This window comes from Microcaecilia unicolor, chromosome 13, assembly GCF_901765095.1.
Source record: "Microcaecilia unicolor chromosome 13, aMicUni1.1, whole genome shotgun sequence".
NCBI classification, from domain to species: domain Eukaryota; kingdom Metazoa; phylum Chordata; class Amphibia; order Gymnophiona; family Siphonopidae; genus Microcaecilia; species Microcaecilia unicolor.
The window spans coordinates 9,754,019-9,781,323 of NC_044043.1; the positions used below are offsets into that span (position 1 = coordinate 9,754,019).

Here is a 27,305-nt window from a genome sequence, read left to right on the forward strand (position 1 = left end):
TTTTTTCAGTAGTATGGAAGGGGACAAAATCTATGTGTTTTATGTATAAGAAGTCATACAAAGAGTTATCTTAATTTAAGTGTTCAATTGTGCTGAATTTAGATTAGTTAAAATGCCAAGAAATGCACAGTGATGCACTTGGGTGCAGAAACCCAAAAGAGAGATACCGGATAAAAGGGGAGAGATTAGTAAGCTTGACTCAGACCTTGGGGTGATGGTGTCTGAGAATCTGAAGGTGAAGAAACAATGAAACAAGGCGGCGGCAAAGGATGCTTGGCTGCATAGAGAGGGGTATAACCAGCAGAAGAAAGGAGGTGTTGATGCCTCTCTGCAAGTCGTTGGTGAGGCCCCACTTGGAATATGGTGTTCAGTTTTGGAGGCACATCTTGCTAAAGATGTAAAAAGACTGGAAGCGGTGCAAAGAAAAGCTACAAAAATGGTACGAGATTCGCGTTGCAAACCATACAAGGAGAAACTTGCCAACATGCACATGTATACCTTGGAGGAAAGGAGAAACAGGGGTGACATGATACAGATGTTCAAATATTTGAAAGGTATTAATCCGCAAACAAGTCATTTCCAGAGATCCTAGTAGCTCGAGTACCCAAATAGTCCTCTGCATGGTCTTCCAAGCACCATCCTCCGAATTGCTTTTTACCAGCCAATCGTCGAGATAAGAGAATACATGGGCTCTCAGTCTGCGTAGCAACACTGCGACTACTGCCAGACATTTGGTAAAGATTCAGGGAGCTGATGCGAGGCCAAAGGGCAACACATGGTACTGGAAGTGATGTGTTCCCAGCCAAAGCTGTAAATACTTCCAGTGGGCTGGAAGCATCAGGATGTGTGTATATGCATCCTTTAAGTCCAGAGAGCATAGCCAATTGTTCTCCTATATCATGGGAAGAAGGGTGCCCAGGGAAACCATCCTGAACTTTTCTCTGACCAGGAATTTGTTCAGCACCCTTAGGTACGTATCCCCCCGTCTTCTTCTGCACAAGGAAGTACCTGGAATAGAATCTACTACTACTACTTATCATTTCTATAGCGCTACTAGATGTATGCAGCGCTGTACACTTGAACATGAAGAGACAGTCCCTGCTCGACAGAGCTTACAATCTAATTAGGACAGACAAACAGGACAAACAAGAGATAAGGGAATGGGCTCAGCCGCATGGGTCTTCGGAAGGGTTGAGAGTCCCTCTGTAAGTACATGCTCAGGTTTCTGACACCAATTTAGGGCATATCTGAGACAGACTATTTGGCGAACCCACCAATCGGAGATTATAAGGGGCTACCTTTCATGGAATGATGAGGCAACTAGGGCTTATCAAAACCAGGTGTGCTGTGTATCCGGTACATAGTATCGATCTTCTTGGGCAGTACTGGGGAAGACAGAGGGGGCTCCCAATACCAGATGAGAACCTCCTGCAGTACCTCTTGGAGAGGGACAGTCATAGCCTCCCTAGGAAGCAACTCGTAGTCCAGGACCTTGAGCATCTTGGTCCTGGGCACATCCTCTACCTCCAAAGAAAATGGAATGACAGCAGCCATTTCCTTCATAAAAGAGGGAAATGAAAGGCTCTCTGGGGGAGATTTTCTCCTTTCAAGTGGAGGGGAGGGTTCAGAGGGGATGCCATAGGACTCATCCTCTGAAAAATACCATGATTCCTCCTCATCGATGTCGGTCAAAACTTCCTCATGGGAGGGCTGACACCACACCTGCCTCAAGTTAGAGGAACCATGTCCTCGAGAAGGGCATCGAGGAGTTGGCTCCTGGATCAACTTCGGCAAAGCTTCCTCTACCAACGTCAAGGGGGTACCGGCTTGGGTGGCAGTCAACTTCAGCGCCACACACCACACCGGTGTTGGAGGCTATACTGCAGGCTAAAGGCCAAGTGGGACGGCAAAAGGAGGTAGGGTAGGTGCAATTACCCCTGATTCCAATGCACACCGTTGCAATAAGCCATCCAGCAGCTTGCGGAGCAAGGCCTGGATGTGCTCATTGAGGGCCCACACTGGGAAAGGCTGGGGTGCCAGCTCAGAGACAGGTTGCAGTACTGCTGGGGTCGAGATGGGAGCTTGGTCTTGGCTGCTTGGAGACTGACACACCGGCAACTGCTGAATGGAGGGGGAGCGGTCCTCCCAGTGCCATCGCTTCTCAGGTGCCAAATCCTTTGACATCCCAGAGCTCTTGGCACCTTGTGCCGAGGGCTATCAATGCCGATGCCTCTTGGCCTTCGCCCAAAGTCGATCACTGAGGCTCCTCGGTGCGGACAAGGACAACGTCAAATCTTCGTGTTGCCTTGAGGTCGGGTCCAATGCTGGTTGGTCCCGGAAACCCTGCAAAGCAGTCGGCATCAAGGCAGGTGGAGACTTTTGATGCGTTTTCGGTGGTGTACTGCTCTGCACTAGAAATTGTTTCATTTTCAGTAACTGTGGATTGTAACTTTGATGATTTACTGCATTGTGAGCAACTACTCAAGTATTTAGAGTTGCTCTGTTGAATTGACCTCCGAGGCAGGCGTTAGGTTATGCCGAAACAAGGCCTGTGTGGGGTCACTAATAAAAGAGTACTTGTCCCATTTTTGAGAGCTCTGTGCGGACTGCGTGGACATGGAAGGGAAAACTTCCACAGCCAAATCAAATTAAGTATTGGTGCCAAAAAGGGGGAAAGGCACCCAGAAAAAAAAAAAAAAAACCAGGAAAGAACATGGCCGAAGTCAAGACCCAAAAACGGCCCAGTGAAACAGAAAAAATAAAGGAAACCTAGAAGCGGGAAAAAAAATACGAAACACAATAAAGGAAGAGAGAAGAGAGAACCCGAACACAGGCACACCAAAAATATAGCACAAAAAAAAGTCAAAGACACTCAAAAGCTTTTCAGACCGAGCAGTGTCAAGAGCAGGACAAAGTTGACCACCTTCACCGCGGTAGAAAAACAACTGCAGTAACCACACTCTCGAGGTAGGCGGGAAGGTATTCACGCATGCACAGTGGAGTGTGCCTCGCACTCCACAAAAGCTCTTTTGAAGCTTATTAAAAGCTCCAGACCGGGCAACACAGGATTGTGTTACCCAATTATGAGAACTGTGGCCTGCTTGTCCTCGGAGAAAGATACATTTTTTGGTATTACATACATACTTTAAAAATAAAGATGTATTATTTTGTGGTCAAAAATTTAGAATCTGTCCTGATGTGGCAAGGGCCACTCAGGCAAGGCATAACAAATTTCTTGACCTGAAACAGTGTCTCCTTTTTTTTTTCTTTTAAGTTCCCTTGCAAGTGTTTGATGTTGTTCCAGGGGCAAATTATGTATTTTCTGACTGTTCAGTTGGAAAAGTTTTTATGTGATGAAGAATTTACTGTAGGGAATAGATAGGTAGGGAATGACTTATAACTGTTTAGTCAGCATTTACATTGTACTAGTATTTAGTACTGATTTTCTTGATTTTGTCTCATCTTCCGCCAGGGTCGCTTTACTCATACTACCCCTCTCCTCAAGACCCTTCACTGGCTCCCTATCCGTTTTCGCATCCTGTTCAAACTTCTTCTACTAACCTATAAATGTATTCACTCTGCTGCTCCCCAGTATCTCTCCACACTCGTCCTTCCCTACACCCCTTCCCGTGCACTCCGCTCCATGGATAAATCCTTCTTATCTGTTCCCTTCTCCACTACTGCCAACTCCAGACTCGCGCCTTCTGTCTCGCTGCACCCTACACCTGGAATAAACTTCCTGAGCCCCTACGTCTTGCCCCATCCTTGGCCACCTTTAAATCTAGACTGAAAGCCCACCTCTTTAACATTGCTTTTGACTCGTAACCACTCGCCTCCACCTACCCTCCTCTCTTCCTTCCCGATCACATTAATTGATTTGATTTGCTTACTTTATTTATTTTTTGTCTACTAGATTGTAAGCTCTTTGAGCAGGGACTGTCTTTCTTCTATGTTTGTGCAGCGCTGCGTATGCCTTGTAGCGCTATAGAAATGCTAAATAGTAGTAGTAGTAGTAATTTAAGATTTGTTTTTGCTCCCGTAAATGTGGGCTTGGAAATGTTTGTTACTTTTGATTGTTTTCCTATTCTATTAATGAAAATTTCTTGTTTCCTTGTGAAACTGATTTATAAATATAGAAAAGAAAAATACAATACATCAAAGCAGAAAGGTATGTGGTGTGAAATGACACAACTCTCTTTAGTCTATATGCTATTTAAAAAAAGACAAAAAAAAGCAATACCCACATACTGTACCCATTTAGTTAACACGTCTGACCAGGCAAGGACTTTAGGCTTCAGACAGGTATATTTTATAGTTAACTGAATTGTCTCAAGGGTGGTCTAAAAGAATGCTCTTCTGTCCAGAAGAGAAAACCTTGACACCATGTCAGCAGAAAAGTAGGTAAGGCCAAATACAGACGTATTCAACACGAAATCTAAACAGATGTGGAGCTTCCAAGGAAGGTTTTGCTGAATCCAGAAAAAGCACACATAGACAGCAAATGAGGGTGGGCCACAACCTTCTCCCCCCCCCCCCTATTATTTCAAATATGATCATCAAATACATGGTATGTTCTGGCACCCCTGCAAACAACTGCATAAGTGTAGTTATTGTGTACGTCCACTAAAATACCAAAAAAAATTTTTAGTTACTATAACCCACCCCTGAACAGAAGGGGCTGAAAATTCCAACTCTTGCTAGAGCCAAGGAGACTAAAAGTAAAGATCCATTGCACCTCAGGAACAGACTGAAAATCCTCTACCGACTGCCAGCCTTTGTAGAAAACAGGATCCAGGTTTCAAAAAAAGCTGTAGTTAAGACAGGGAAACCCTTGTTTCTCCCAAAGAAAGTTGATGTCTCGAGCTGAGACTGAAAAGACCCATCATTACCTCTCGCCTGGACTACTGCAACTTACTCCTCACCGGCCTCCCACTTAGCCATCTATCCCCCCTTGTCTGTTCAGAACTATGCTGCATGTCTCATATTCCGCCAGAACCGATATACTCATATCACCCCTCTCCTCAGGTCACTTCACTGGCTTCCGATCAGATACCGCATTCAATTCAAGCTTCTCCTTCTTACCTACAAATGCACTCAGTCTGCTGCCCCTCACTATCTTTCTACCCTCATCTCCCCTTACGTTCCCGCCCGTAACCTCCGTTCATAGGATAAATCCCTCCTCTCAGTACCCTTCTCCACCACCGCCAACTCCAGGCTCCGCTCATTCTGCCTCGCCTCACCCTATGCTTGGAACAACCTTCCTGAACCCTTACGCCAAGCCCCCTCCCTGCCCGTCTTCAAGTCTTTGCTTAAAGCCCATCTCGTCAATGCTGCGTTCAGCACCTAACCCTTACCGTTCAGTGAATCCAGACTGCCCCAATTTGACTGCCCCTATCGGACCGACCGTTCACTTGTCTATTAGATTGTAAGCTCTTTGAGCAGGGACTGTCTCTCTTTGTTAAATTGTACAGCGCTGCGTAACCCTAGTAGCGCTCTAGAAATGTTAAGTAGTAGTAGTAGTACATAGCCTTGTTAAAAGTACATAGACACGTAAACCTAAGCTACTGCATTAATCTGCTGCAATTTCTGCAGCGTTACTGCAGGAGATGGAAATTTACTTCTTAAACTCCCTCAGGAACACAACGACAGCAGCTAATGCTAAAATACAAAGCAATTAGAAATCAGAGGTAAAGTATTTACTTTATGATAAGCAGTGCTTCCCCTCCGTCATATCTGAAGTAAAAATCAGCATTTTGTGCTCTAAAACTCTTTTGCCTCAGTGTCAGCGGAGCTGCCCAGATGCAGACAAAATGTCTCTAAAACCAAGAAAGGGAGAATGTCTTCTGTAGCTCCGCACACCAGCAAAAATCTGGCAAGAGACTGAGCAGTATGCCCCGAAGAAAATGTACCAGACTGTGAAACTTGCTGAACAAAACGGATCAGTGACACAGGGCTTCCTGAACAAACTGTGCTATAGTACAGGCGATTGTGTTTGGGGGGGAGAATGGTCTATACCAGTGTTTCCCAAATTCTTCAAGCCAAGTACATAAGAACATAAGAGTAGTCACACGAGTAGCCATACTAGGTCAGATCAATGGTCCATCTAGCCCAGTATCCTGTTTACCAAACAGTGGCCAAGCCAAGTCACAAGTACCTGGCAGAAACCCAATAAGCAGCAACATTCCATGCTACCAATCCTGGGTCAAGCAGTTGCTTCCCCATGTCCATTTCAATAGCAGACTATGGACTTTTTTTAAACCCAGATACAATAAACCACTGTTACCACATCCTCCAGCAAAGTCAAACAAATTTCTATCGAGTACACCAGACCTTGATCAGAAGAAATTTTGACATCCTGGAAACATACATAGCGAATAAAGGTCATTGGAAATGGCATATAGACCAAGACATAGTTGGTATGATCTGTTATATTTCACTCTCATATAAACTGTTTGGCCCTTTGACTGAGTAAAATTGAACAATGAGACTTACAAAAGGGGCCTATTAATAAGAACAGAAAAGTGCTTTTTGTCAATGGTGACTGGGTTCTTTGTCCCACGCTAGACACATCATGGAAAAATGTATGACCAGCCAATCTTCACCTGCCAGAAGAGGTTCATTATCTGTATAAAAGTAGAGAACTTGCTCACAGAGACCAATTAGATTCCTTTTCTCATTTTCCCAAAGATGAAACGAGATTGGTCACTATGACAGCTTCTTCGCTTTTGGGAAGAACTTTTGTTTTGGGGTTTTTTTTTCTCTCATAAACAGGCCCCAGTGAACCAAGGCCCCTTTCTATGCACATATCAAACGAAAACAGCAAACAGTAATGACACAGAAGTGCAAACTGTCTTCAGAATATATAAAGAATGCAACCACAGCCACTTAAAACTCAAAGTGTGACCTGTTACCTCTTAACACACTGTGCTTAGAAAATTTGGGAATTAGCACAGTTAGCATTACTTGTTATATTTCATAGTTATGTCTAAAACCAGCTCTGGCAGATGTACATTCCAAAAACCGACATATTCTAATCACAACAAAGACGATCCCCCAGAGACACAGCAAGAGAGTTTCAGCAGCTCCATCATATCACCACTGAGTGGGAGATTATAGGTTGGGGCCGCCAAGCTCCCAGGAGACTTCCAGCCTTAGAAAAACAGGATGACCCAACATATTACCTCTCAACCCCACGGCAATAACTAGAGGCATTCGACAGCTCTGTCGTATTACTTCTCGGTGGGAGCTTATAGATGGTGTGGCCATACCCCTTTTGCCGTTTCTCTGAAGGTGGAAGGAGACACAGGAATAAAGACTGAAAAGCCCCAGGATATCAACTCACATTCTCAAAGAAACAAGAGGAGCTGAGCAGTTCCACTCAACTCTCTAACAACACCTGTCTACCCCATCATGTCTTCTCTGTTGTGTTCTCATTTCCCAAAATTCCTTCACACCACACCCTTACTTTGTTCTCTCGCCCCCGTCTTGTTTTACAAATGCATACCCATTCCGCTCTCTTTTCCAAAACTGTCCCTTCCCTTCTTGTTACCCCAAAATCTCCCCTCTGTACCCTACCCCCTTCCTCTTCCCACTACCATCACTGTTTTCTTGCTGTACTCACTCATCCCAACCTCACAGCAAAGTTTTGTATTCTCTTACCCAGCGCAGAGGTTGCAAATTCTGGGCTGAGAAACTGTAGCACAGCTGCAGCTGGGATTGGGCCTCCTGACCTGACTGCACAGCCAGTGGTTCAAAAGAGGCCAGGAGAAGGTGCTGCTTTATGGCACAGAGCCCTAAAAGTGGCCACTGGCAGGCCAAGGAGCATTGCTACAGCCATGATATAATGGGGGTCCTCCTGACTTGACTCCCATGGCCTAAGGTTGAGAGGAGGCCAAGGGAAGGCGTTTCTGTTAGTGGTGGGTCAGCACATAGCAGAGCTCTAGCAGTGGTAGGCCACGGAGCAAGGCTGCAGCTATAATAAAATGGATAAAATGTTTGAATATTTGTAATTTGGAATGTTGTGGGAGTCTGAGGCTCCAGACTGTTGTTAAATTGATCAATAAAAAATTTATAAATGAAAAAAAAAAAAAAAAAAGGGGTCTCCTGACCCAACTTGCACGGCCTCAGATTCAAAAGTAGCAAGAGACAGGTTCGGCTTTCCAGCAGTGGAGAGTCAGAATCAGATTGCTGCACATTGCACCAACAGAGCTCCTCTGAACATGATCCATTTAGTTTCTGTGCCTGTTCCAAATTCAAGTTATACCACTGAAGAACTGCACAAAAGGGGGAGGGAGCGAGAGGGATTAGTTTTCTTCTTGCTGCATACCTCCTGAGGATTTCTCACAAAAGAGAGCCCCCCCTGCATGTGCCCTTTGTAGCTTCTGTGCCTGCTCCAAATTGCTGCAACTGAAGGATGCACAAAAGGGGGAAGAAAGTTGCCAAGTATCCCCTGAAGGGTACACTTCCCACGTATTGGGGAACACTAGTCTAGACAACCAGAGAGCAAAAAAGCACTGAGACCAGACAATGAGAGATGCGAGGGCTGCTGCAGCTCCACTCCGTTCTATTTGGGAAGCAGCTGATTGGCTGCAAGCAGTTCAACAGATGCCAGTTGTATGCTGGGCGGAGCTTGCAGTGGGAAGAGTGCCCTTTTTGGTATGCTATCCTCTGTGCACTGGGGAGGAATAGGGAATGACCTCATCGGCATGCATTTGCATGCTTATTACACTGAGCAGGCAAGCTTGTTGTGTAAAGCACCCCCTTGCCTCTGAGGGGAACTAGACACTTTGGAGGGGTCAGAAAGCCCTTCCGGCAAAGGAAACACACTCCAGAGCATATTTTTTTTCTTTTTTTATAATAATGCTAAAATTTATTAGAGTAAATAAACGATTACAATAAAATTATTTATCCCAGTGTTCCAGAAAATTGAATTCTTATTTATATAAATCTAAATTTCAGCATAAGCAAAATAAAATGTCTTTCTTGTGGTTTCTCTGTGTGTTTCCCTGGAAGCTTTCAGATCTGATCTGCTACAAAACCTGCTTGTCAGATTACTTAATGCCTTTTATATATTTTTTTCTCTTTCTTATCTGGTATTCTTCAACCCTGACCTCTAAGGTCACCTTAACATACCTCAGCTTCTTTGGTATTTTTCCATTATTCACCATTTGCCCTTTGTAACCTCAAATCACCCTGAATATTTACCACTCATATTTGTCCTTCACTGAAAGAATTTCTCTGCATTATGTCCAGAACTTGTTTGAAACAGGCAGACAGTTTTATAGCCTACCTGATAACTTCTCCCTGAAAAGGCCAAGAAGACACAGGCTAGCTGTTTGCCCTGCTAGATCATAGATAAGGGAATAAGATATATATACAAAGCTGGCTGATCTCTGTAAAAACCAGACAGCTCTATACTAAACAGTTGGTTCACGCGCTTGTCAGCAAATGTGGGGCGCTAGTCCAGCGCTAATGGTCTCTAGCACCCGCATTTGCTTCTGAGCATCGGGGTCTCAGTCTTTTGCACAGGGATTAAGTATGTGTTTGGAGCACTGACCGGAAGAGCCTGGACTTTGTCACCACCCGCAGCATCCTTTTCCTTCACCTCTTCCTTAGGACTCAGCAAGGAGGCAATCAGTTCCTCTGCTATCTGCTTTACCTGCATGTGTAAAAATAAGATAAAAATGAAAAAAAGTCAGACCACTGCTTAATTTGGACTTTTTGAAGTGATTGCTTCTGTTTCCTCTCTTTTGACAGACCAACCTTGATACATGAATTTAATCCCACCTGATACCTCAATAACATTTGGGGTGGGGGTGCGGGTGGGGGGCCTTACTCACTAGGCTGAGTAAACAATGAAAAACTCTGATATGTCAAGGTCCGTGTCACCCAGGAACCCTCTGCACAGAAAGCCTGAATGATAAAATCAAAACTAAAGAGGATCCACGTACGTGGCGAACTCAATAGATCCCACAGGGCAGCAAAAAAGTGGGAAAAGTAAACCAGGCTTGTCCAAAGAACTGGGACCAAACAAATAATTAATAATAAAATCAACACAGTTCATTAATGTTTCCTTAGAAATGACTCAACAACGTTGTGTTTCAGCCTGGCCGCCTGCATCAGGAGTTTTAAAAAAGACCGTTGCGTCAAACCGTAAGGCACTGGAGTAAGCACTGATGCAATAGTGAAGCAAATCAACTCAGAACCATCTAAATTTCAGGAAATTATTAAAGACCACCCTATTCAAGAAGGCTTACCTTCCAGACTCAACGTAATTTTACTTGTTCTTTGTTACAGCAAAGTTAATGGACCCTATCAATCTTTTATTATCTTTATTGTTTTATTTGTACCCCACATTTTCCCACCTATTTACAGGCTCAATGTGGCTTACATAGTACCATCAAAGGCATTTGCCTAGTCGGTGGATAACAAATACAAAGTTGTATAGTGATCGTATGAGGTATAAGTGGAGGGTCGGAATACGATTACCATCTTACTATTACATTGTTTAATTGTACTTTACTAAACCGTAGCCTGCTCTATGGTATTGTGTAAGCCACATTGAGCCTGCAACTAGTAGGGAAATGTGGGGTATAAATGTGTTAAAAATAAAATCAAACATATAAACGGCGAGTGACCGTACTCACTCGCAAATGCGCAGTAGAGACCTTCTCTGCCCCGCCCCCACGTCAATACGTGATGACGGGGGGCGGAACACAGAGGGTCTGTACTGTGCATTGCTGAGGGAGGGACACCGCCGTCTAAAGCTCCCCCCACCCGAGTCGCCGCCGCCACCCACCTTCTACCCGGTCGGGCCCTCGCTCCACTATTGAAACAGCGAGGGTCCGGGAACGCAGCACTGAGCTCTGCTGAGCTGCCGACATCGCCCTTCGTTCTTCTTCTCTGCCTCTGTCCCGCCCTTGACGACGTTATGTCACACGAGGGCGGGACAGGCAGAGAAGAAGAACGAAGGCCGACGTCGGCAGCTCAGCAGAGCTCAATGCTGTGTTCCCGGACCCTCGCTGTTTCAATAGCGGAGCGAGGGCCCGGCCGGGTGGAAGGTGGGTGGTGACGGCTCGGTGGGGGGGGCCCGAACTCGGAGGGGGAGGGGCAGCGGCGAACTCGGTGGTGGGGGCGGGCCTTTCAACCCCCCCTTCCTATAATAGCCCGTTTTTACGGGCTCAAAGTCTAGTAAATAAATAAAATCAATGATGTCCAAGGTCTCTGACTCAGGGGTTCCTCTGCTTCCAGGAAAAATGGGCCTGCACACACACCGTCAGGGACTGGAAACAGCCACTCCTACCTACAGCAGCAATACTGGCAATGTAGAGTTTATGTAATTCAGACGAGAGAAGGAACTGCGCAATGGTAAAAGTGAAAAGGGCTAAGAATGAGACGCTCAGAGATCAAATCCTACTCCTGCCACTTGCTTTGATCCTGGACAGGTCTATTGCATTCTCAAGTAGATTCTAGTGAGGTCCAGAGGTGTATCTGGACTTTGGCGGGAGGGGGGGCCAGAGCCAGAGTGAGGGGGCACATTTTAGCCCCCCCCCCCCCCGTTGCCGCTGCCATTGCCGACCCCCCCCCCCCCCCGCCAACAATCCTCTCCACCCCCCCTTCCGCCGTCACCTATCTTTGCTGGCGGGGGACCCCAACCCCCGCCAGCCGAGGTCCTCTCTTCCGTTGCACCAAAGCTTCCTTCAAATTCGGAGTCTGACGTCCTGCACGTTGTACGTGCAGGATGTCAGACTCAGAACAGGAAGCTTTGCTGCAACGGAAGAGAGGTCCTCCACTGGCGGGGGTTGGGGTCCCCCGCCAGCAAAGATAGGCGATGGCGGGTGGGGGGGTGGAGAGGGTCATCAGCAGGGGGGTCCAGGCCCAAATCTATGGGGGCCCAGGCCCCCATACAGATACACCCCTGATGAGGCCATCTTTGAACACTGCTTTACTGTTACTAAATTCCATGCAGACTGGACTCAATGTGGAAATCATGACTATAGCATGAACAGCTGAGGACTAGACTTGTGTAGGGGATTTTTTAAACAGGCCACAAGGCCTTACAAAAAAGGCTACCCCACCATAAGCATATTTTGAAGGCTGTATTCAAGAATGCTGCTTTAAAAACATGATAATGAAAAATCAAATCATGCATATGCCTAGATTGTATACTACTTTTCACTTTTGTCTTTAACACACAACACAGGGCATGCAGATGCCAACGAGCTGCTTCAGGCTAAGTTCAGTATATTTTTCAATGGCAGCTCATTCATTTTTATGGACTTCAATAGTGTAAATATTAGGGTCATGGGTGGTTGGCCTTCACAGAAGTTTGGACCTGATCAGTTCACTTTAACGAATGCTATGACACCTCCGGAAACCATTACAAAGTTCTTTACTGGAAAGGGTTAAGAACAGGTAATTTTTTTGTTTTAACTGAAGTGCACCAATGCCCTCTTGTGGCCAACTTTATACACATCAGGTTTTAAATTCCAGTACTTCCCTGGATTTTCCCATTTTAACATTTCTTCACTGAAACGAACATACAAAGAAAATTAAGCCTAGATTTACAATATAAGTATTTCACAATAGCCAATCATTTATATCATAAGCACTTAGGGGTAAGCATGCTGACAAAGTCCTTTTATGTTTCGACAATTTTATTGATGACTCAATCAAATAAAGAGTCAACAAGCACAGTATACAAAGAGTTGCAATCTTACTGTTTAAACAAACTATATATTCTAAGATCTGCAGAACTCCTGCCATCAGCACTTAAGCATAATGCTTGAGTTTTTCTGTACTGGTGGTGATCAATGTTTCCTCTAAACTGAGCAGGAGTCCACCATACAGTGGTGTGCTGGAGCCGGCTCGCACTGGCTCGCAAGAGCCGCTTGTTAACTTTGCTCGGCTCTTGCGAGCCGGTTGTTGAGACCCGCGAGCCGGCTCTCCTCCTCCCTCTTCCCTCACATCACCGACCTGACGAATTCTTCGGGCAGGCAGTCTTGCCTGCCCGCTGCAAGTGCTGACTCTCCCCCGCTGACGCTGCAGGTTCGCGCTTTAAAAATGGCCGCCGAGACTTCGCCATTGTAAGTCTCCGCGGCCATTTTGAAGCGCGAACCAGCAGCGCCAGCGGGGGACTGAGTCAGTGCTTACAGCGGGCAGGCAAGACTGCCTGCCCCGAAGAATTAAAGGAGTCAGATCGGTGACGGGAGGGAGGAGAATTCTATTAACAACTCGGGAGGGGGTGGCAGGGGAGAGAACTAGGGAGTCGCTGGGCATGGGTGGATCATGGAGGGGAGAGAAGGGTCGTCGCTGGGCATGGGTGGATCATGGAGGGGAGAGAAGGGTCGTCGCTGTGTATAGGTGGATGGAGGGCAGGGGAGAGGAGGGTCACTGATGGATTGGGTGGATGGAGGACAGGGGAATGGAGGGTTACTGGGTATGGGTGCATGCAGGGCAGGGGAGAGAAGGGTCGCTAGGTATATAGGTGCATATAGGGCATGGGAGAGGAGGGTCACCGGACATGGGTGGATGGAGGGCAGGGGAGAGGAGGGTCGCTGGACATGGGTGGATGGAGGGCAGGGGAGAGAGAAGAAATGCTGGACATGGATGGAGGGGAGGGAAGTGAGGAAGGAGATGAGATGAGGGAAAAGGAAGAGAAGAGAAAAACTGCATATGGATGAAGAAAATAGGCAGAAGTTGAGGACCAGAAATGAAGAAGAAAGGAAAGAAATAAATGGAAAGGAAGCCCTGGAAACGGAGTTCAGAGGACAGATAGCAGCAGAATCGGATACTGGGCCAGCATGATCAGAAAAACAGTCACCAGACAACAAAGGTAGAAAAAAAAATCATTTTATTTTCATTATAGTGTTTGGAATATGTTCACTTTGAGAATCGGGTGTTCAACATTAAAAGTTTATATTTATTTACTTATTTATGGCATTTTATCCCGCATTAAACATGAATTAGATTGGAACCTGGGATCATTTAATTTTTTTTTCCTGGAGAGAGTAATGCATTGCCGCCCCCCCCCCCCCCCCCCCCCCCCCCCCCCCGCTATAGCCAGCTCTGCAATTTTGGGGCGGCGCAGAGGTGGACCGGGGAGAGAGCCTGTTGTTAAAAATTTACCAGCACACCACTGCCACCATACCAATCTAATGGCCAGGCACACTCCCGTTGTCTTGTACTTTGGACAAGACAGCTGGAGAGCAATTGGTTGTTAGATAGGTATTGACAGTTCTCTGTGCAGTATTGTTCCTGACAAACTCAGTATTCAGTAGCAGGATAACTGGTTAAAGAAAAATTATCCGATTATCTTTAACCAGATATTCAAAAACTGATTACCGCTTCAGACAGGCCACTGGAAATCATGGTCTAAATTTAACTGAATGAAGTAGCTGGGTTAACTTTGGGACAACTATTTATGTGATCCAACTTAACTGGTTAAACTTTCAACAGAAAGCAATGAATACTGGTACCATCCAGTTCAAGAAAATACACCCTGGTATGCCTCTCATGTCTTCATGACAACCAGTTATATTTTAACTGGACAAGGAGTTGTCTGGATACAACGTAAGCTGTGGCTTGTGTAGGAGATTCAAAGTGCAAGATTTATCTGGTTAAGTCCCCAAATTAATCACAGAATCCTCTATCAAACACCAATTTGCAATATGGGGCCCTTTTACTAAGCCGGGTAGGCACGTCAATTTTGAACTACCGACTGGCTACCGCGTGGTCCGGGCGGTAATTTCATTTGTTATGTGCATCCACTAAATGTGCCGGAAATCTTCTGGGGCGTGGCACTAACCGGGCGGTAATTGGCATTGTATGAGAGAAGACCATTACCACCTGGTTAACGCGTGAAACCTTACCACTAGGTCAATGGGTGGAGGTAAGGTCTCAGGCCCAAAATGGACACGCACCAATTTTTATTTTGATGCATGTCCATTTTCGGCCAAAAAAAATAAAAAAAAAGGCTGAAAAATGGACCTGCGCGCATCCAATACACATGTGTACACCAGTGCAGTACAACAAAACAGTGGGTAAAAAACCAGGAGTTCCAGAGTGAAGATGAACCAAACTTTATTAATCAGTATATTGACTCGACACAACGTTGTGTTTCGGCCAAAGGGCTGCACAGCCCAGACGCTCATGCGAGAGATCTGGCTCACGCTTCAGAACAAAGGTCTTTTTTAAGACCACTACAATACAGACTGTATTTTACAACATTGCTAATTCTGGATCATCATTATCGTTCTCAAGTATTTAGACTCCTGATGTAGGTCCTTTGGCCGAAACACAACGTTGTGTCGAGTCAATATACTGATTAATAAAGTTTGGTTCATCTTCACTCTGGAACTCCTGGTTTTTTACCCACTGTTTTGTTGTATTGTGACTATCCGTGGGATTTCGTTGAGTTCTCTACGTTTGTGGATTCTCTACACCAGTGCAGGCCATTTTTTGGCACACCTTAGTAAAAGGACCTCTATTACCACTTATTTCTAAAGCGCTACTAGACGTACGCAGCGCTGAACATGAAGAGACAGTCCCTGCTCAACAGAGCTTACAATCTAATTAGAACAAACAAGAGATAAGGGAATATTAAGGTGAGGATGATAAGAGTTCTGAACAAGTGAATCCTAGGCGCAAAGTAACAATGAAGTGATTCAGAAGAAAGTGAAAGTTCAAGTGACCCTATGTGACTAGACATCTGCAAGCAAGGTGCAGTCCTCTGCTGCTGACTCAAATTCTTTCTAAACTGGAATGTTAAATCCATACCAAACTCTTACAGGCCAGGGAATTACTTACTCGCCATTTTGTGAAGTCTTTGAGGGAGCTGGGTCCATATTTCACTTCCAAGATGGCCGATTTCACAAACTTCCCCGCAATGGGTTTAATGCTTGCTGCCGAGAGGGTTTGGGGAAGCTGTTTTCTGTAGGTTTTTTCCCAATGAGCATGAACCTATAGAAAATAATGCTGCGAATCATGATGCCAGGAAAGAGTGTAGAAAAAAAACCCACAAACAGCAAACTGGACAGTCCATCCAAACCAATTCCAACCCTTTGTAAAACTGCCCTTAACCCCCACACTTCTTATGCAATCTTAATATATAGGAACCTGCAACTTTGACTGTATGTCTACTCAAGTTGACTTCCTAAAGCTAAGCTGCACTTTGCAAAATGTTATGATACATGCTTTGTATGGTTTCTAAATCTTATTGTTAAACCCATATTTTGTTCTTTAGTTGTAATTTGTCTGACTTCCTGTGAGCTGCCATTTTAGAAAGAGTAAAAGATCAGTCTCATTTCTTCTTGTACAGACAGGGCCGTGCCTAGGGTCTCTGGTGCCCCCCATCTAGCATCTTCTTTCTCTCTTCTCCCTCCCTGCCCCCTTTTTCAGCCCAGTGCCTTAAAAGGTGAAGAAATCTTGTTTTGAGAAGAGCTGACCCATAGCCACTGCCACAAAATTCAACGCTTTCCACTACTACAGTCTCCTGAGACCTACACTTCGCATGGGGGAATACTCTCAAAGCAGTATTTTGCACCGATTATCATCGCTGGAGAAGTGTCTGTGAAATGCCAGAGTAAATGGCATTGCAATAGTCTAGTTGGGATAGAAGAGTGGCATAAAGTAGTGTTACTTGTGATTTTTTAACAAGAACAAATCAAACAGAGTGGAATTGCCTCTAAGTCATAAAACAAGATCTTGTCAGGGCTGACCAGGTATTTGAATTGGGGAACTAGTTATAACAGGCAACAGAGATATAATAGTATGCTTTTAATACCAAGATCCTAATAAGAACAGTAAGCAGGCTAAGATAGGAATTAAAAAAGAAGGGTGAACCCTGTGGTACCGCAGCAGCAGCAACCAAAATTAATAAATAATAGATCCAGCCGGCCGCGGGGGCCATTACCTGGCTTAAAGAAGTGCTTGAGAAGATTCTTCTTCTCTTCTCTTCTGCTGAGCGAGTCCAGACTGGCAGTCAGCTGGGAGCCTCAGCTTACCGGGTTGGACCGGCCCTGGTCTCAGCGCCTGGGACAGAGGAGCGAGCTGGCCTGGCCGGAGGACACGAGACTCACTTGGCACGAACGCAGGGTGCCGCAGGGGGAGAAGGCGTCGTGACATCGAGAGCAGAGGAGCTGCTGGCCAGGCTGGAAGGAGACGAGCAGCACCGCGGAGGTGTAAAGTGCGCGCCGCCGAGGAGGCGTCGTCTTGTGACTTCCAGAGCGGAGGAGCCGCCGCTGGCCAGGCAGGCTGGAAGGAGACGAGCGAGCAGCGCCGCGGACGGGAACTGGAAGCGGGAAGGGCTGGCCGAACAGCTGGGCAGGCCGTGGGAGGGAGGCGCATGCGGCGCCCTTGAAGCCAGGCGCCCCCCTGCGGTGCTTACCCCGCTTACCGTGTTGGCATGGCCCTGTGTACAGAGAAAGATCATCCATAAGAAGACAAACATAACTTGGCTTAACTTTTATCTTCACTCGTAAATTATTATTTGGCACTTATCTTTTCAAAATGCAACTAGACACGGACACCACAGTGTCTGGAATAGTGGGAAGGCCTAACTGAAAGAAAATTCTCAGGCAAGATCTAAAATTTCTCCTTCCATTACATAGCGTCCCACTATTCCAGAACCTGTGGGCTGTTTAAAAGCAATTCCTAGAGTGGGTGGGATTCTGGTGCAGTCACCCTAAGGAGCAAAGCCCCAAAACTGATTTCACAGCATGCCACAATGTCCACCCTGTAGTGCCTGGCAAAGGTTTGCAGCGATGACCACACATTGCCACCTTGCAAATATGTGCCGGAGACAGTAAGATAGTCTCCATTCATGATGACGCTGTATGTCTCATAGAATGAACCCGCAAGGCCTCAGGAGCCTGCTTCCTCACAAGCAAATAAGCTGACACGATAGTCTCCTTCAGCCTTCTAGCAACTGTGGGCTTGGAAGCCATGAAGCCAAGCATCTGTTTACCAAAAAGCACAGTCTGTTCGATTTGCAAAACTCATTTGTGACTTCCAGATATTAAGGAAGAATACCAAACCTCCTCTCTACGAAAGGACAGAGGCTCCACAGATTAGCTGAGATGAAATGCTAATACCACTTTCGGAAGAAAGGAAGGAACTGTGCACAGGGAGACCCCTGCCTCCAAAAAGCGGAGAAAGATATCAAGACAAGAGAGCCTGAAGCTCCAAAACTCTATGTGCCAACGCAACAGCCACCATGAACACTGTCTTTAGCGCAAGATAGGAGGGCCTTCCAGAGTGGCTCAAAAGGAGGTTTCTGAAGAGCCTGAAGGACTAAATTAAGGTTCCACTATGGAAATGGTGTACGAAAGGGAGACTGCAAGTGGCCTATTCCCAGCAAGAATCGAACAATACACATGAGCCGCAAGAGATGTCTTCTGTCATCAGCCCCTGAAACAAGCCAAAGCCACACCCTAAAATTTTAGAGAACCCAACGCCAATCCTTTCTGAAGGCCTGCCTGGAGAAATGTTAGAATGTGTGCAAATGTGTGCAATCTGAGCAGAGAATGGAGAAAGTCCGCGCTCAGAACACCAGCCCTTGAACGTTCTCTACACCCTCGCATACACTATGGATGTAGAATGTTTCCGAGCCTGAAGCTAGGTAGCAATGACTGATGGTCTTGCAGCTGTGAATAGAGTTTTTCTATTCACCTTAAGATGAAAGTATTTGAGAACACTACAAGGGTGTGCAACCTGAGACTCTTGAAATTTCCAGTTACTCCTTTTCCTTCTCCTGAAGAACATACTTTAAAGACATTTCGAAGCTAAATTATGAAGAACTTGGGGTTAAAAGTTATCTGCCAAGATAAATGAGATCTAATAATGCTGAAGAGGAGATCGACACTTTGAATTCCCCTGGCAGTTTAGATTTCACGGAGTTCCTTGAGTCATCCAATGAGAATATTGCTAAAAGAGCTACTTTGCTGATTTCATTAGGTTCTACAAAACAAACATTATGTGGCTTTAAACCCTGACAAAATAGCATGCTGGATCTCCAGCCACTCTGAATGACCATCCTATCAGTTCCAGTGGAAAGTACTTAAGTATTACTGTAGAATATGGATTGTCCTTCCATGAACATATTTCTTCAGTTGTGAAAAAGGTTTTATCATACAACAACTTTGCTCTATCAGATATTATTTTGATAAGAAGAGCCTGAATAGGTGAAAATTCATATTTCTAGACGATTACTGTAATACCATCTATGCAGCTATAACTGTTTGCAACTTGAGACATCTCCAAACACTCCAGATCACAGCTATTAGACTTCTTTTTCATGCTCCTAAATTTGATTCAGTAGAACCCCTGTTGATACATTATCATCTGCTCCCAATCCGATAAAAGCTCAAGGTCAAGATACTAACCTTGGCCCATAAAGCACTTTACACTCAAACTCCTTTATATTTATCAACCATGATTACATTATATAGGCCTACTAGGTTACTTTGCTCGTTATTTGAACATAATCTCGTACTTTCATCCACGTCGGTAGCCATATATATTGATACTAGATCCAGTGCTTTCTTTTTTGTTACACACTCTCTATGGAACACACGTTCTGAATCCCTTAGAGCTGAAACAGACCATAAGAAGGTTTAGGGCATCACTGAAGGTTCATTTTTTTCGTGTTTGCTTATGGCCTTTAGCTCAGAGTTCTGGGGAAGGTCGTTGACCGCGCTTAAGATTGTACATGCTTGTATGATTTTAGGTCATTTCTGTACTGATGAGTTTCCTTCTGCTTTTTATCAATTATATGAATCACGATGACAATATATATTGAGAGGTGTATCAAATCTCAATAAACCATTTATGTACATAAATGATCTCTTACAGAACACCAATTAGCAGAAAAGTGCCAGTAGGTATGCGCTTGAGCGGAGTTCGGGTAGAGCATGAGCAGAGTACGCAAATACATATGTGAATTATTGTATTCTATAATTTACGTGCGTTCTGGCAAACATCTAGGCACAGACATTTACACCATTATCGGCGTGTTTTCTGTCACTTGTGCTGGCCTGAAATAGATGCCTGCTTACATTCTTATCCTAGTTGCCATGTTATTGAATTACGCATACATACACCTATTCTTAAGGCACAAATAAGCACAGTTACACACCTTTACACCTGCTCTGAGCAAGTGTATCTACTTTCCCCGAGGTAGTTTTATATAAGGCACATATGTGCATATTAAAATTATATGCATCTGACCTCTTAAGTTCCTTGTAATTAATTTAATACATAGTCTCATGGAAGGTAATTTTATAATGAACTAGTAAAAAAGCCCCGTTTCTGATGCAAATGAAACGGGGGCTAGCAATGTTTTCTTCTGTGTGCATGTGGGAGTGTGTGTGTCCCTGCCCTCTGGCCTCTCTCCCCTCCCCCCTCTGAGTCCTTCACTGTTACAGAGCCAGCGATTTGATTTCGTGCTCTGCTGTTTTCCTTCACTGACTGTGTTACAGAGAGGGCGGGGCAGACACTCCTAGGGAAACCGGATATCTCGCCCCCTTCACACTTCCGGCTGGAGGCTTCATAGAACGTTGGTGTTGCCTTTATATAGAGAGATAGTAAAAAAGCCCCGTTTCTGATGCAAATGAAACGGGGGCTAGCAAGGTTTTCTTCTGTGTGCATGTGGGAGTGTGTGTGTCCCTGCCCTCTGGCCTCTCTCCCCTCCCCCCTCTGAGTCCTTCACTGTTACAGAGCCAGCGATTTGATTTCGTGCTCTGCTGTTTTCCTTCACTGACTGTGTTACAGAGAGGGCGGGGCAGACACTCATAGGGAAACCGGATATCTCGCCTCCTTCACACTTCCGGCTGGAGGCTTCATAGAACGTTGGTGTTGCCTTTTATATAGAGAGATAATTATGAAGGACCAGATAAATCTGTAGGCTAAAAAGTATCTTATAAATGAATGCAAAGAAAACAGGGAAAATTAAATCATTGACTACAGAAATCTTACCCTTCTAGTCAGCTCGATAGTGTTCACCAACCTCACATGATTGGCCTGTGACCGGACATCTTTGTTATTGAGTCGCAATAGGTTGGGTAACAGATACATGACCTTGTAATTATCACAGACCTAAAAAAATAAATTGAATCAGAGAAGCAGAAAATCATTCTCACTGAAGTGAGAGCAAAAGGCAACATTCAGCAGGGACAGGCACTGTCCCCTCAGATATTTCAACCACCACCACCACACCCCTGCTTAAATGAAGAACACATTTCTCGGCATACATCTATCATCTGATGTGAGAGAGGATATAACAGAGGTTTCTGAAATCACGAGTGCAGAACAGGTTAAAAAGGGCACGCTTATCAACTAACTGGGTAGCAAATATAAAACAAATTTAAGAAAGTTGTTTATTTTTTTAGAAGTCTTTATTAAAATCAACAGTACAGTACAGTTCAGGAGTCAAATAAATCAAAATGTTTGATTAGCTTGGAACCAACAAAATTTAGTTTAGTTTATTTTCATTTAATATACCACCTTTCATAGCGGTTTACAAATTAAAATCAATAAAAACATAAGAAGGGGAAAAGAACTTCTACTATAAAAAAGAAAAAAAAGAGGATGAGAAATAGTCAGGAAGCAGAGGAGTAGAGGTAGAGGCTGACCAGAAGCGACATTTAAAGTGTTTTTTTTTTTTTTACAATGTCCCTCCTAACAATAATGAACCCCACCCCTGTTCCCTGAAATAGCCAAAGGAAAGTCCACGGGCCAGGATCCTCACTAAATCTATATTGAAAATAATCAAACAGTTCCTGTTCCCCCCCTCCCCTACTTACATCAAAATGAGCAGTGGATAAGAAAAGGCTCCCATATTTTCTCACATTTAGAAAGGGTATGATTCGGAGTAGCCACCAGAAGCTCCATGTCACAGAGGTACCAGAGCTTATTCGTCCACTTCCCGCGGGAGGTGGTGGAGATGAAAACGGTAACGGAGTTCAAACATGCATGGGATATGCATAGAGGAATCCTGTGCAGAAGGAATGGATCCTCAAAAGCTTAGCTGAAATTGGGTGGCGGAGCAGGTGGGGGGAAGAGGGGGTGGTGGTTGGGAGGCGAGGATAGGGGAGGGCAGACTTATACGGTCTGTACCAGAGCCGGTGATGGGAGGCGGGACTGGTGGTTGGGAGGCGGGAAATACTGCTGGGCAGACTTATATGGTCTGTGCCCTGAAAAGGACAGGTACAAATTCAAGGTAAGGTATACACATATGAGTTTGTCTTGGGCAGACTGGATGGACCATGCAGGTCTTTTTCTGCCGTCATCTACTATGTTACTATGTTATTTTTTCACGGAGAGGGTGGTAGACGCTTGGAATGCCCTCCCGCGGGAGGTGGTGGAGATGGTAACGGAGTTCAAACATGCATGGGATATGCATAGAGGAATCCTGTGCAGAAGGAATAGATCCTCAGAAGCTTAGCTGAAATTGGGTGGCGGAGCAGTTGGGGGGAAGAGGGGGTGGTGGTTGGGAGGCGAGGATAGGGGAGGGCAGACTTATACGGTCTGTACAAGAGCCGGTGATGGGAGGCGGGACTGGTGGTTGGGAGGTGGGAAATACTGCTGGGCAGACTTATATGGTCTGTGCCCTGAAAAGGACAGGTACAAATTCAAGGTAAGGTATACACATATGAGTTTGTCTTGGGCAGACTGGATGGACCATGCAGGTCTTTTTCTGCCGTCATCTACTATGTTACTATGTAAAGGTGAAACAGTCGTCTGTTTGTAATGAGCTGCCAAAGTCAAACATGACGCACTCATAACGTGACCCACCAGCGGAGACTCAGATCGACTAATGACCAGTGTTTTGTTTTTATTAAAAAGTTTTTAATAAATTACAAAGTAATCATCAAGAAAAATGCAGGAAAACTATATTAAAAAAACAAACTTACAATACATATCACAAAGCATACTAGCCCACATCATGCGGAACTGTAAGCACCTAAGAAAATTCAAAATAAACGTAACACAACTAACAAAAGACAATCTCAAAGATACTGCAGCAGAAGCAAATTTAAGAAAACCCTGTACGTAGAACCTGCCTTTAATTTAGAAGGAACAGTACTAAGTCCTTCCTTTGATACTATATAACTTTTCAAATGTAGTGGATCCATAAATACATAAGAATTACCACCATGTGTTACCAGGCATTTACAGGAAATTTCAGAAAAACTGTCCCACCTAAAGCCAACACTCTAGGTCACAGCTTCAGCAAGGCTTTGCGCTTTAATTGAGTAGGCCTGGCAACATCAGGAAATACTAAAACAGTTTAACCACAAAAAGGCACAGATTATTTTGGGAAAATATGCCTTCAGAATTTTTTTATTTCTGTTCCATGGAACCCAAAACTACTAGTAAAGCTGTTCTCTTCGTAATATTATCTTAAGATGATTCAAGAAATTTCGTCAAATCTAGACTATCTGGAGAATTCAACGTATCAAATTCACCTTCCTGAATTCCCCCACAAATAATACAACTGCTTAATCTCAAAGGCACCCAGACTAAGCTGCAGAACATCCTTTAAGAACATTTTTAAACAGTTCCATAGCTGATAGGTAGTGGGTTACCGGGAAGTTCAACAGTATCAAATTAGAAGCACGTGAGGCATTCTCCAATGCTTCTGACTGCAAATGTAAAAGCAAGCTATCTTTGGTTAAAGCAGCAATAGCTGATCGTCCCAATGTGAATTGAGACTCTAATTTGTCCAAATATTTCTCAACAGATGAAAATCTAGCTTTCATGGTCAACTTAATTTTCTTCAGTAAATTTACTATATAAAGACAAAGTCTCTTGCAAGTTTTTATCCATAGAGAGAATCGCTTCATATACATCCTTTAAAGAATCATCTTACTTTCCAATCACAGATACTGAAGATTGAAACGGTTTATAAGAGCTCACTACCAGGACAGGTACCAAACATTGTGTTTGTGTTAAAGATTTGGACTCACCATCTTTGGAAGAAGGAGTAGCAGCAGCCAAGGGCGCCTGACCCTTTGCTCTAGCATCTTCCAACTCTTGTTGAACGGGTCGCGGGGGTGGGGTTTTATTCCCCAACGAAAGGGAAACATCATGGCTTCTGACGACAACGAGGTTGTTGCAGCTAAAAAATAGAAATCAAAGGTCCCTTCACCACAACAATACTCTTTCACAACCTCATAGGTGTGGAGCAGAATACCACGATCCACACAGGCTCCAAAGGAGTTCCAAAGGGACGGGACCTGCCCCTCTGGTCACACCCCTCCAGGCACTTGCCCACAGCCACGTCCCACAGAAGAAATACTCTTATAAAGATGACAAGGACCCGCTCAGCTGACTTGAACAGGAAGGCATCCAGACCTCTGCCTGCAGGAAGCTCACAAGGCACCTGAACAAGTCCCAAGTGTCCCACGAAGGGTCGCTCTTATAAAGATGACAAGGACCCACTCTGTTGACTCGAATGGGAAGGCATCCAGACCTCTGATTGCAGAGAACCTCACAAGGAACCAGAACAAGTCCCCCCGGTGTTTTGTTTTTTTTAATGAAACAAGAATATAGCCAGATTCCACTGAATGGCCAGGCCAACCAACCTACAGTCTGTGCTGGAAAGTTCTCCAGTATGCTTTACCCTTTACACACCACCACCAAACGTGGCCCATTGTTTCAAGTTCGCCACAGCCCCTCCAGCAAAGTGAAGATGCAGCAGAAAACATAGTTGAAGGCATACTAGAGTAAGATACCATTTATACATAACCTTAACTGCATTTTCTTTAAGCAGAAAAGATAAGAGATTTAAAGCTTTCTCCATAGTATCCCAGTCGTCATCCTCAAAATGAATCCCCAGTTCTTTCTCCCAATTCACTAGATGAAGAATGTATTGTCAAGATCGTTTCCACTGGTACATATATAGACAACAAAATCAGACCTCTAGTGCCTCTGGAGTCCTCACACAGGTCCTCTAAAACAGAATCCTCACACAACACAGTGCAGACAAAAAATGCCTCACGACTATATGCATACAAATCTTGGGGAGGAAGATAAGAGACTTCAGCAAGGGTATGAAATGGGATCAGTATCTCGTCATCAAAAAAACTGTCCCCTAGCATCCAGACTCAAGGAAGCCCACCTAGTAAATACTCTCGGGAACAAGGGATTAAGAGATATAGGAGTATGTCTCGATAAGTACATAAGTACATAAGTAGTGCCATACTGGGAAAGACCAAAGGTCCATCTAGCCCAGCATCCTGTCACCGACAGTGGCCAATCCAGGTCAAGGGCACCTGGCACGCTCCCCAAACGTAAAAACATTCCAGACAAGTTATACCTAAAAATGCGGAATTTTTCCAAGTCCATTTAATAGCGGTCTATGGACTTGTCCTTTAGGAATCTATCTAACCCCTTTTTAAACTCCGTCAAGCTAACTGCCCGTACCACGTTCTCCGGCAACGAATTCCAGAGTCTAATTACACGTTGGGTGAAGAAAAATTTTCTCCGATTCGTTTTAAATTTACCACACTGTAGCTTCAACTCATGCCCTCTAGTCCTAGTATTTTTGGATAGCGTGAACAGTCGCTTCACATCCACCCGATCCATTCCACTCATTATTTTATACACTTCTATCATATCTCCCCTCAGCCGTCTCTTCTCCAAGCTGAAAAGCCCTAGCCTTCTCAGCCTCTCTTCATAGGAAAGTCGTCCCATCCCCACTATCATTTTCGTCGCCCTTCGCTGTACCTTTTCCAATTCTACTATATCTTTTTTGAGATACGGAGACCAGTACTGAACACAATACTCCAGGTGCGGTCAAAAAAAGAGTATCAGTAATAAAAAATTGTTGAACGAGAAGGGCACAAATCCATTGGCAAAGCTCTGCGTTTTTTGAGGTAGCCACATTAAATGTTTCAAAGGTCTGACCCCAGCCAAATTCTACTCCAAACAAACCCAACGTTTTTGAGATTGGTTCCGAAACCACTCAAGGGCCGCCCGAGCCTGGGCAGCCTTGTAATACCAAAATAGATTTGGAACTCCTACGCCCCCTTTTTTGGTCTCTATAAATACTCTTAACAGAATTCTGCAAGACTGCGGAGCGCAGAATTTGTGCAGACTTCCCAGATGAACAGAATTCAACATTTCTGCGCAGAATCTGCGCTGTAGCCCAGCCTGCTTGATGCCACCCGGCCTACCCGAGCACAGCACGCCCTGGTAGTCTACTGACCTCTTCGAGGGCAGGAAAGAACCCCATTCTTTCCTGCACCGCTGCTGCTGCTCTCTCACTGGTGCTGTGCTTTTCCCAAATGGCCACCGGGACTTCTTTCCTGCCCCGAAGAAGTTCTCCCGCTGCAGATCCTCCTCCTACCTCACGGGTAAGTGTAGGGGTGGAGATGCTGTGTGTGGGAGAGGGAGGATATTGTGTGTGGCTGTAAAAAAAGGGAGGATGTAAAAAAAAGAAAAAAAAGAAAAGGGAGATTATGTGTGGGTGCAGAGAGGGAGAGAGGGGAGCTGTAAAAAATGTGGATACTATGTGTACTGGGAAAAATATGGATGGTATCTATGTACAGGGACAGGGGGATGTAATATTGGTTAAATTCTGCAAAATAAACTTGCAGAGTTTGAAAACTTTGTGTGCAGAATTTTGATTTTTTTTTTTTGGTACAGAATTCCAGCAGGAGTATATAAAGGAGACACCTAGGCAAACAAGGCCGCTTGCTGTGCCACACGAACCTAATCAATCTGTCCTGGAGACTTGACAGAAAAACCCTAGATAATTTAAGATGAAGAATCTGAAATAAACACATCAAAAACGGAGAATGATAACTTCTAGCGTAGCTATCCTGCCAAACCAAAAAAGCGCCATAAAATCCCAATGCTCAAGACCTCTCTAGATATCCTTGACAAGTCAGCAAACTTCTATGTCAGGGTGACTCCTAGATATTTAATCCCTCTCTGTACCCATCAAAAAGAAAAGGAAGAATTCAAAGTAGCAAGACAGTCCTGGAGTCCCACAGCCAAGCTCTCCATTTTAGTCATGTTAATCTTAAAACCTGAAACCACTGAGTAATCCGAAATTTCTTTCAACAAATTAGGCAGGGAGACTAGTGGCTGGGTAAGGGAAAGCAGATCATCATCTGGAAATAATGCCCGTTTAAATTCCCTGTCACCCATGATAATCTGGATTACATTGCACACACACCGTAAAGGGCTCAATTACCAATGCAAAAAGCTTAGGTGACAAAGGGCATCCCTGACACATGCCCCTAGTTGATGCAGATATCTCAGAATTACCTCCATTCATGCAAACACACGCTTTGAGG

General features: G+C 44.7%; 1 protein-coding gene across 1 annotated transcript in view; it reads right to left on the reverse strand.

The window, feature by feature from the left end:
* LRWD1 (leucine rich repeats and WD repeat domain containing 1) overlaps positions 1–27,305 on the reverse strand; it is a 117,685-nt gene that overhangs the window by 54,956 nt on the left and 35,424 nt on the right. Inside the window, exons 4-6 of the mRNA XM_030185862.1 lie at positions 20,974–21,093; positions 15,808–15,960; positions 9,557–9,658 (exon numbers count right to left, since the gene is read on the reverse strand). Of these exons, the coding sequence (XP_030041722.1) occupies positions 9,557–9,658; positions 15,808–15,960; positions 20,974–21,093 (375 nt within the window). The remainder of the gene's footprint in view (positions 1–9,556; positions 9,659–15,807; positions 15,961–20,973; positions 21,094–27,305) is intronic.